The 11,232-nt window shown below is 49.1% G+C and overlaps 1 protein-coding gene across 1 annotated transcript; it reads right to left on the bottom strand.

Annotated features, from left to right (window-relative positions):
- Window positions 1–1,209: 1,209 nt before the first annotated feature.
- Window positions 1,210–4,973, bottom strand: LOC126037054 (ubiquitin carboxyl-terminal hydrolase 42-like). Its single transcript, XM_049797282.1, has 10 exons — window positions 4,913–4,973; window positions 4,113–4,313; window positions 3,553–3,663; window positions 3,375–3,477; window positions 3,162–3,227; window positions 2,929–3,001; window positions 2,300–2,382; window positions 1,940–2,051; window positions 1,533–1,673; window positions 1,210–1,314 (listed from the first exon to the last, which is right to left on the bottom strand). The coding sequence occupies exons 1-10, from the start codon at window positions 4,935–4,937 to the stop codon at window positions 1,210–1,212; spliced, it is 1,020 nt and encodes a 339-aa protein (XP_049653239.1). The 5' UTR covers window positions 4,938–4,973.
- Between the last annotated feature and the right edge of the window lie 6,259 nt (window positions 4,974–11,232).

Below are 11,232 nucleotides of genomic sequence, written 5' to 3'. Positions count from 1 at the left end.
GCCCTTTCCTGCTGAAAGGACCTGAACCGTGGGGAAACCCCAGAAGCTGTGGGAGGGGACAGCTAAGGGCCTCCCAGAGGCTCTCCTGGGACAGCTAAGGGCCTCCCAAAGGCTCTCCTGGAGGGCTGCAAAGGCAGAAGGGCCAAAGGCGGACAAATGGGGTGGATGGAGGTGGGATGCTTTGAGAGGGAGCAGCGGCTGTGAAGAAAGCGGCAGCGTGGGTGGGAGAAGAGAGCAATGCCAAGATCCCAGAAAGAAACCTGCCGTCCATCTGGTGCCCTGACCCACCCTAGGACTACTAGGAGGCAGACCCTCTGGTCCCACAGAATCCTCCTGCTTGCTGTCGGCCCCACATTGACTGAGGGAGGAACAGGCATATGCTGGTGCCAGTGAGGAAGGCACCCTCTCTCCCATTTTCAAATCAGAGCACCTGGAGAAAAAAAGAGTGATCTGCATTTAGGGCTGTTCTTGCAGCTTTCTCTGGGGTTCAGTCATTTTCTTGGAGCGGTTTCTACAACAGACAGAAGACGTAACCAAGACTACAAATGGGAAAATCGATTGGGGTCTAACCCACCAGGTCTGCCCCTGTCAGAGCAAGTCCTCGTCTTTATCATCCCTGCAGCCTCCATTTCATAGAATCATAGAATCATCGAATGGTGTGGGTTGGAAGGGACCTTAAAGATCATCTAGTTCCAAATCACCCCTGCCATGGGCAGGGACACCTTCCACTAGACGAGGTTGCTCAAAGCCCCATCCAACCTGGCCTTGAACACCTCCAGGGAGAGGGCATCCACAACCCCTCTGGGAAAACTCTCCCAGTGTTTCACCACCCTCACCGTAAAGAATTTCTTCCTAATATCTAATCTAAATCTTCCCTCTTTCACTTTAAAACTGTTACCCCTCGTCCTATCGCTACACTCCCTGATAGAGAGTCCCTCCCCATCTTGCCTGTAGGCCCCCTTTAACTACTCTTCTCTACATTAGCCAGCTTCAGACAGCAGACAAGTAGCACTTTACACCAGGGCAGCAGCCTGAAGCCCGGCAAGGGAAGATAAGGACTGACGTGGGGTAGTTCAGATTCAACAGCACTGAAGGAGGCAGGTAGTAATTGTCTCCTATGACAGAAAGAGAAACAGGCAGGAGGAGGAGAAGAAAAATAGCAAAGCCAGGAAAAGGAAACGTATTCTGAACACATTTTAATACTTGTCATCACCTGACATAAAACAGTAAATAGGCTTGCTGCCTGAGAACTGTCTCGATGCCACAACCATCCACAGCCATGTCGTTCATCTTGTACCACAGTCCATTGCTGGCCTGCAAAGAAAGGCATCAGTCTCTGGAGATGAACCGCATGGATTCTCCACAAAAACACGGGCGGAAAACTACAGAACCAAGCGTATGCCGACACAAATCCAATCCAGCCCCTAAGGAGACCTTCTCCCCCCAACCCTTGGCCGCCAGTTACACTGCCAGGAAGGTTTGTCTTCCCCAGCACACATTTTTCCCCTGCTAGGAAGGAAGTTGCTCTTTACCTTTGTGTAGCACAAATAGTGTCCTTCACCACAGCTGTCACCATGATGCACCAGGACAGCATAGAAGGAGTAGAGGAGCACTTCTCCGGCTGTCTGGGACATGTATGGCTGAAGATCCAAGTACTCAGGATACTCCACAACCTACAGGGAGAGCAGGAGGGCTCAGAAATGATCCTGAAGTACTACGTGAAATAGCCTTCCACATGGCATGGTTTGGCTGGCGGGAAACTGTTCCCGGCCAAAGCAGCTCTGTTGGAGCAGAGTACATGCTTGTCTTCCCACTGGAACTCTCCTCTCCTCGGAAGGGAACACAAAAAACCCCGCAGGAACAGCTTGTGAAAGAGTGTACTGCTTTGGGAAATCTCCTGCTCCGGGAAGAGAAAATTGCCCTCCAGTGGCATACACACCTTGCTGATCTTCCTGCCGGTGCAATCTTCAAACCTTTTCAGACACACTGTGAGAACCCTGGGCGCGCAATGGACTGTAAACCCCTTGGAGGCAGCAACCATCTTGTCACACCTTGAAAGCAAGCACAGAGCCAAGTGCTGAAATACACCCAATTTTCCCCCAAGAAGACCAGACAAGCTTTCATGTCTCACACAGCCTTACGCTATTTTAAGGCTATTCAGTACCATAAGGCCATATTAAAAAAAAGCTGCGTCTCATTATCATGCATTAAGCCTATGTGAAACGAAGGCTTCTGCTCAATGACATGCAGCACCTTCCCGCAGGATCTAGTACTACTAGGTCACTAGTAATCATCTTACTTGCTACATTTAAAGCAGTTTTCACCATCCAGCTGCTCCGGTTTCACAAAGTCCTCCAGAGCTGCAGTGACAGAAGAGGCTGCCTGGAGGAGTGAGAAAGGAGAGCAGTGAGCTGCGGGCAATGCCCTTGCCCCAACACTTACTAGGAGTTGACAAGAAGACCCAGGCAGCTGACGCTGAGGAGACGCACTTTGAGCCCGCAAGCAGTGTCCAGAAGGAGGCAGAAAGAGGGTATGATGCTGAACATTTCCCTCAGGGAACTGAAATCCTGAGGGATTCCCGGGGCTATCGGGAGCTACTTCCCTGTGGCACTGCAGGGTCATCAATAATGAAAACGATACAACCCATCAGCCTGGGAGCCAGATGGGGTGCTGAGGGAGGGCAAAAGGAAGAAGGATGAGAGTACGTCAGGGGTGCAGAGAGGATAATTCGTACTTATCCAGCTTAAAGCCAGCGCCTCCAAGGAGACCACTGCCATGGCCTCCCCAGAAGAACTCAGCCCATTCCACTTCCGACCCTCCACCAAGCTCTCTTGTGTTCGCAGTATACGTTTTTAAGTCGACCGCATGGATTCCGGAAAGCTACAGGGGCCTTGGGATGTCTTGAAGCACAGCTAGAGACCCTCTTACCTTTATATCCAAAGGGACACCCAGGAAAGCCTCGTAGGAATCGGAAACTGCTTTGCAGCTCAAGCACGTGACTGGAAGGCAAATCAAAATGCTCAGCGATAGGGGAAGTCACTGGCTGTGCCAGTTTCCGTCCTTCATACCTACTACGCCAGTCACACGATTGGCTGTTTATCACAGGCCAACAGAAGGGCACAGACAATTCCAAGTTGAGCAATAGTTGTGGAAAAGTAGCTCTGGATCTCAGAAAGCCCCCAAATATTTGATGGATGATGGTAGTTTCTTGAGAAGACGTGTCCAATCTGGAAATAAATGGTAAGGCAGAGGGTGATCTCCTCCAAGAGTCTTGCTTTGTCAGAAAGCCCTGGGCATAGGTTTTCCTTGGTGGGAGTACATCAAGGAGTCCAAAGGGCTCGGGAACATTGAAAAGGCAATTTGCTTGTGCTTACTCGCTGCTTCCACTCAGACAAGCTCTCTGCATGGCATCGACAGTATAGCGTAGGAACTCGTGGGCATCTTCCTGCCTGCCAAGCTGGAAATGTTCTCCTATTCCTAAGAAAGAAGAAGTTAGTAATTCTCTCCTACAAGAAGGGGAGAAAACCTGTAAAAGCACCTGAAATGACTTACGTGTGAGGACACTGATGACAGCGCTAGGCTGGATGGCACTGACCAAGGAATGCAGGACCTTGTTAACGTGCGCTTCCATTATGCACATCATGCAGAAGTCTTGCTGACGACCTGAAGAGGGAGAGAGGGAGGGAGGGAAGCAGGCTCCGCAGGTTAGCAAAATAGCCATAGCAATGGAAATCCTCATGGAGATCCTGAAGTTTTAAGAACAGTCTCCACTCCTCCCAAGGTGCCAACGTCCCAACCAGCTCGGGACATTTTAGTGTGTAGAAAACTTTCTTCAGAGGGATGCTTAACTGACAGAAGTTTTCTGCGCAATAAGCAAAGAGAGGTTGACTTGCAGGAATAGGGACCAAGACCCGGGGCTACAAAGAAGTGCCTATCTGAAGGTGAACACACCTAGATAAGACAAGCGGCTGCTAGGCCTGAGCGTTCAAAGAACAGCTCCTTGTGGGGTCGACAAAGAAGGGCTGCTTTTCTCCTGAATCAAATTCCAGATTCTGGGAATCCTGGGGAAGTGCCCCACAGATGTACAAGGAAATGTTCCTCAAAGTACTCACACGACTGGCTGTGCTCACGAGAGAGCAGGTAGTTGGCCAGAGGGGCTGTGTACGTCAGGCACTGCAGGACGGAGTTGACGAAGCACGTATTGCCCAGGTTGTGCAGTCCTGCTCCAGCTCTCTGTCTTTGCTGCCAATCCATGCAAATCTTCTCCGGGGGAAAGAGGATCCTTTGTTGTGGAGCCATTTCCTTGGCAATGACTGCAGGGAAATGACGTTTGAAAAGAGATGACACAATTTTGTTGCACAAAAGCATTTTTAAAAGTCGAGTTCTGTACAGGAGCACTCAGGACAACCAGCTCCAACCTCCAACCCAGAAACACTGGGGGAAGCCTAATGCTGCCGTTGATACTTACTGGTCAAGAAACAGCTTTGGAAAATAGGCTGTTACCCTGTTTATTGTGCCAAAAGTCCAACAAGCCCACACTCCGATTTCTGTGCCCAGGGCTACCTTCCTTTCCCTCTCGAGACTTGAATTGGATTATCAGGTCAAGTCTCCCCTGTTCCTGATTGTAAATTGATGAAAACGAGCAAGTATCTAGCACAGAAGGTAACCCAACTGATGTCAGATCTTTCTACGAGCAAGGTCATCTTTCAAAGTCTTGTACTAGTGGCAGAGGAGTGACAGAGGAGCGTTTTCCTGCGTCTAATCGGAAGCACCTGGATAAGTCTGGCTGCTGTCAGGAAATGCCCCAGAATTCACTCTAGGCTGTCAGCACATTCGAGGATGGAGCACCAGCCACGTCCGTTGCCTTTGGGGATTCACAAAGCCCAAGCCTGCTGGCGAAGCCGTTACTTACGGGAGTCGTTCCCCATTGCGGCCATCACTCCTCTCAGGAACAGAGGGGAAAGCTTTGGATGACAAAGGAGGTCAGGACGTGCTCCAGAAAGAGAAGATCAGCGCCAATCCCGTCTCCTGATCACAAAGAAATAATTGTAGCTCAACAAGATGCTTAAAAAAAAACCCAAATGCAACCCACAGAACAGCATCCACCATCAACAGTGTTTCAGTGGCTCTTGTAACCGCTGTCGAGCTGCAGGCTGATGGCCCCACTGTCCCTGTCACAGGACTCCAGTTGACAGCAATTACCGAGGCCCTTTTGAAAGACTGCATTGCGTGTCACCTTCTCGGAAGAGGACCTGCTGCTTACCTGTGGCTAGCCTTAGCAGCAGAGCCCTCGGGCTCTCCAGCCCACACTTGCTCACCTTGGATGCAGGAGTGACCGGCTTTCGGCTGCTATTTTAACGTCTGCCTTTGCCGTGCTCCTTTTCTGTCTCCCTTCCTACCGCCTCAGTCAGGGCAGGCTTCTTGTCATTCTAGGCTGAGCCCAACACCTCAGACTACACTGCCACCCCCTACTTACCTATCCTAGGATATGGTAAGGAAATAGCAAACAGGAACTCTACCCATAGCCCATCTCTGGCCAGCCTATCAAGGTGTAATAGCTCAGCCTGCAGCTCAGAAGGCACAGACCAGCCTGTACTTTCATCCCGTATCTACCTACTCTATGATCTGTCCTGAAAGTCAAATCATAATTACCTTTGAAAGAGGATGGAAGTTGAGAATTGAGCTGTAAATGATAACTGGCTGGAAAAATGTAGGCACGCAAGTAGCAAAGGAAGGAGCTGAGTTATCCCGAAGGCCAGCTCAGCCCAACTAGCTTTTGCTGGCCTGCTTTTCAGGATCCCAAGACCTGGCCAGGTGTGCTCACAAGCGCCGGGCAGGTGCCACATCACTGCCCCTTTGTGACACGGGGCTGCACGGGGACATGTCCCCTTGAGGCCATCGAGCACCACGGTCGCCACAGCCCGGGCACCTCCTATAGCCGGCAGTCACTGGACCTCCGCACATGCTGCTGGCGCAGGGCTGTTTGTCTGCCGGCAGAGCTCCCACCTCTTCCTGCAGCTGCATGGGCTGGATGAATAAAAACCTGCCCAGGGCTGTAAGCGTGCCTGTTCACAGCTTTGGCTGGCATGCTCGGGTTGCTGCTGAGGGTGTCTTTTCCACTCTGCCCAGGTACAGGACTGTGTCTGTGATACTCGTGTGGTCTCTCACAGGTTCATTTCCAGAGAATTTGCTGTGCCCGCAAGATAGAGCCACAGGCTGACTCTGAACTAGCACTACCAAAGAAATACCTTCAGCAACTGTGCTGGGTTGACCTTGGCTGGCTGCCAGGCCCCCACCCAACTGCTCTCCCACCCTGGACCTCTGAAAAGTGTTTGTGGGTGCCTTTTTAGCATCAGGTTTAATTCCTTGACCTGCTCGCAGGGCAGTGAGTATTGCTCCTGCCCCGATCAGGCAGCTGGGTGTTATTCCTGCCCTGCTCGAGCTGGCTGGTTTGGCCCTTGCCCTGCCTGGCTCATCTAGTTTTCCCCAGTGCTGCTTGGGGCAGTTAGTTTCACTCCTGCTCAGCTCAGGGCAGGTAGTTTGGCTCCTGCTCCACTTGGGGAGGCTTTCTTTTTTTTAATCCTCCACTTGGGGCATCCAGTTTGGCCACAGCCTTGTCCGGGTGTCTTGCTTTCACCGTGTCCCTCTCGGGAGAGCTGTTTTTCCCCCTCTCTTGTTTGGCAAGGCTCATTTTGCCCCTTCTCCACACAGGGTGCATTTACTCCAGCCCTGCTCAGGTGGCTCTTTATGCCTGTATTGGGTCTGGCTGAGATGGAGTTAATTCTCCCCATAGCAGTCCTCGCAGTGCTGTGCTTTGTATTGGTAGCTAGAAAAGTGTTGGTAACACACCAGTGTTTTGGCTACTGCTGAGCAGTGCTTGCACAGCATAAGGGCTGTCTTTCCAACACTTCCCCTTGCCCCCACTGGTGGGCTTTGGGTGGGCAAGATCCTGGGAGGGGACATAGCCAGGACAGCTGACCCAAACTGACCAAAGGGATTTTCCATGCCATATGACATCAGCTCAGCAATAAAAGCTAAGTAAAGGGAGATGGAAGGGGGGGCATTTGTTTTTTACGTTTGTCTTTGGGAGCAAGCGCTATGAGTAGTGAAGCCCTGCTTCCCAGGAAGGGACCAGACATCGCCTGCCGATGGGAAGTAGAGACTGAAATCTTTTGTTTTCCTTCATTTTCACGTGCAACCTTTGCTTTTGCTTTATTAAACTGTCCTTATCTTGACCCACAAGCCTTTTGTTATATTTTCTCTCCCCTTTCCACCAGAGGAGGGGGAGTGATAGAGTGGCTTTGGTGGGCACCTGGCATCCAGCCAGGGTGAACCCACCAGAACTGAATATCCAACAGTCGGGCTCGTTTCTCTCCACTGCCGTACTGTGGACTGTGGCTATGGCCAAATTATGGAATGAATAGGTATAATCCATATTCCACCACAGGCTTATAAGCAAGGCTACCATATTAAAACCTAGGCTTCCAAATCACTAGTAACAGGCAGAACAAACAGACAGAAATAGCGAAAATAACTATCCCTTGGATATAGAGGACTTTTGGAACGGCGGAGGAATGCACATAAGTCGACCCAATATGAGTGATAGAAGTGATTCAACTTTATTTGCACGGATAGCTCATATTTATACAGTTTGCGATAATTATGCCTACTAGTCCTAATATGATTGGTACATTGCTAATGTTTATTCATTACGAAAACACACCCACTTGTGGTTGGCAGCTACGCGTGTTCCGTAACTTTCTCATGGGAACTTCTTCAAAAGTTACTTATGAAGTTATGCCAAGGTCACACCGTCCCTGTCTTTCTCCTGATAACAGCGAGACCAGCTGTTGTTTTTCTCCTGATATCAGCAAGGCCAGCAGTCTTCGGCCAAGGCCTAGTCTTGCTGCTCAAACTGACATTCTTTCACACAGAACTCTGCTCTCACAACTTTTCTATAGACCCATGTCCTTTTTCATCAAGCCAATTCCCAACAATTCCCCCTTTTTCCTTTTGTGCGAGTAGAGCTTGGTGTGTCAGCTTTGAGACTCCTTTTATCATGCACCCATATGCAATTCTAACTATTACACAGATTAATATCAATATACCCAACCACCGTAAGGCTTCCTTAATCCATGCCATTAGCCATGGTGTTATCCCGCCGAATATTGATTGTAACACCCCATCAAACCAATTAATTTCTTGCTGGATCTTTTGTGTACGTTTCTTCAGCCAATCTATTTGTTTGTATATAGTTTGAGAATGATCACTTAAATTAAAGCAACACATCCCATCAATATCTTTACACCCGTGTCCTCGTGCCAGCAATAGAAAATACCCAGACCATGAGGACTATGAGGAAAATGAACCATCCATACGGTCTTGTGCCATCTTGCTCCACGAACTCAGCCGAGCAATCGGTAGGTGCCAGCTTTCCGCAGGCGTCCCCACAGAGGCAACGATGGCCTCACCGTACACCAGCCCGATGCTCTTCGGAAAATCCCAGTATTTATACATTTGCAGAGGAATGGGTTTTAGCACACGTGGCCAGCGGGTGCCAAAAGTCCGCCTCGGTTGCAATCTATGACGCATGCGCTCGCTGGCCAGGCGCGCTGCACAAGTCATAGCCATCTTGTCTATTGGTTCATGGGCTTTACAATACAGTTGTGATGCACAGAGAATCTTGACCTGTTATGTTAGCCAAGGTGACCTATACATTAGTTTTCGGCTGAGGTAGTATTCATATTGCCACATCATCTATGATGCTCCAGATGATGATGGTCGTGCAAATCGAACAGGAGTCCGTCGTGGGCCTGTATCTGTGGAAACACAATCAAACTCGTTCCCAGGTTATTAATGGAAATAGTCCTTACCCCTAATTTTGGCTTTAACTAACTTTTACATTTACCCCACACTGTCTTCCCGTAATCACACTATGTTTAATCAAATTATGCTTAACACACTTTTTACCTAAAGCAAGTTCTATATACAATAAGGCACGCTGTTCTAAAAACCTCTCTGAAGGACTCAGTGTCCGCTAGTAATACTCTATTAGTTAGAATCTGTCGGATCAGTGGCTTCAGCACCCGCCGGTGCCGTGCCAGTCGCCATTGGGACAATTCCGGGTCCAGCATCAGTGCGAAGGCATGGCTTGACCCACTTAGCCGGGATCTCCCAGTAAGTTTTACTTCTGCTGATCCGCACCATTTCCCGTATTCTGGGTCCTTATACATTACCATGATTCCTGTACTTTGTTGCGTCCTTTCTGCCTGATGCACTACCGTTGGTGGGTCTTTGTGATCACCTGTCAATCTAAGATAATTTAGCACAAATAAGGCTTTGGCCAATCGTTCCTCTGGGAGTAAGCCCTGGGTTCCCCCTTTTTGTTTTTGCAGCATGTTCTTTTAGGGTTTAGTTGGCCCATTCAACAATAGCCTGTCCTGTGGGAAGATGTGGAATACCGGTACCGTGGTGAATTCCCCACAAATTACAAAATCGAGCAAATCATGTAGAACCATAGGCTGGGCCGTTGTCCGTCTTAATTTCTTTAGGCACACCCAGTACTGCAAAAGAAGTGTGAAGATGTCATTCACTATATAAGGCCTTTTCTCCAGTTCGTGCCGTGGCCCACATGGCAGCAGGATAGGTATCAATACACACGTGCACAGAACGCTTTGCACCAAACCACGTGACATGGGTGACGTCCATTTGCCACAACTGCAATGGCAAAAGACCTCGTCGGTTAACCCCACGGCCCAAGCCCAGCCCTTCCTTTTGACAATCGGGGCATGCTTTAACGATACCTTGGGCGTCAGTAAGTGGTAAGTCAAATTGCTTTGTTAACATCCTAGCGGGTTGGTGCAAGAACGCATATGATTGAGATCTATAATTAACAAATCCCATTCTTCTGGAAGCATAACTGGAGACGGCAAACCTGGCTGCAGGGCTCCCATACTGTCCATCACCGCATTCACAGCTCTGAGATCATGTAACAGTCTCCATTTCCCACTTTTCTTGGGAATGGTAAATATTGATGTATTCCATGGACTAGTAGAAGGGACAACATGTCCCGCTCTCAATTGGTCTTCAACTAACCCTTGTATTTTTAGCAACCTTTCAGAATTTAGCAGCTACTGATCAATCCAAACAGGCTCATCTGTTTTCCAGCTAATGTTCAGAATCAGCTACCCCTCAGTGACCACTCCTAAAAAGGATGCGTCACTAACATTGCCTTCATTTGGCTCAATAAATCATGGCCTACGAGGCCAAACAATTCAGTTGGGGTAGTCATGACATACGGACACGTCGTAATGTGTTCACCATCGGGGAACACAAATGTAATCGGTAGCTGACTTACTAAGGTGGCTTGTGTGCCCCCTATCCCTGCAATACCAAAGTTTGGATTGATTGATGGCCATGATGGAGACCAAATGCATCGTAAAATTATCGTAACATCAGCTCCTGTATTGATTGTCATCGGTTTCTTGACGACAACTCCATCGGGCCCTTCCAATTGCACTACCTTTTCTGGTTTACCTCTTGTTGTGTCCATGGCAAAGTATACCTGCGGTTTCCCTGTGGAGACGAATCCACCATTTCCACGTTGTACTTCACCTGGGTTCGGAACACACGACCTGAATGGAACTAATTGTGCTATTCTGGTACCTTTAGGAATAGAAACAGGAGGGATTAAAACATGAATCATAATTTTCACAGTCCCACAATAATCTGCATCAATAAGCCCTGGGAGTACCAGAATTCCTTCTAGAGCTGTTGAAGATTGCCCCATTAAAAATGCACTAAGTCCAAACCCCAATGGTCCCTTTATGTTGACTGCGGTTTCCATATCCACTCCGGAGCTTCCTGCGGTGGCAGATCTGGTGGTTGCGAGGCTGCCTGAGGGCTGGCAGCTCAAGCCCCTTGCATTCGTGTCGTCGCGCGAGGGGCCTTCGCGGTCGGTGTAGAGTTTCCCTTCTTCCTGTATTCTTGGTGGTATGGTTATCTTTCTTACACTTGTTGCAGCACTTACTGTTAACAGTACCTGTACATTTGCTCCTAATGTGTCCACGTTTGCCACAGTTAGAACACTTGACCAAGGGTGTCTTACTGGCCTTGTGTTTCTTTGTAGCTCCTTGGAGAGCTGTGGCAGCATAGGCTACTTTCTGTGAGTCCACTGATCGATCCATGTATTCTATCATATCAACGACGTCTGCATTTTTCGGCAAATTACAC

Source organism: Accipiter gentilis, unplaced genomic scaffold, assembly GCF_929443795.1.
Source record: "Accipiter gentilis unplaced genomic scaffold, bAccGen1.1, whole genome shotgun sequence".
NCBI lineage: Eukaryota > Metazoa > Chordata > Aves > Accipitriformes > Accipitridae > Astur > Astur gentilis.
Note: the sequence above shows the minus strand (reverse complement) of the source record. Positions and strands in the feature narration are given on the sequence as shown.

Bases quoted from the DNA above. Each gene is read 5' to 3' on its own strand.
- LOC126037054 (XM_049797282.1), bottom strand. From the start codon at position 4,937: ATGGCCGCAATGGGGAACGACTCCC. The intron at 4,314-4,912 runs GTAAGTAACGGC...ATTTCCCTGCAG, and splicing joins CGCAATGGGGAACGACTCCC to TCATTGCCAAGGAAATGGCT. The intron at 3,478-3,552 runs GTAAGTCATTTC...CTTCTTTCTTAG, and splicing joins TGTCATCAGTGTCCTCACAC to GAATAGGAGAACATTTCCAG.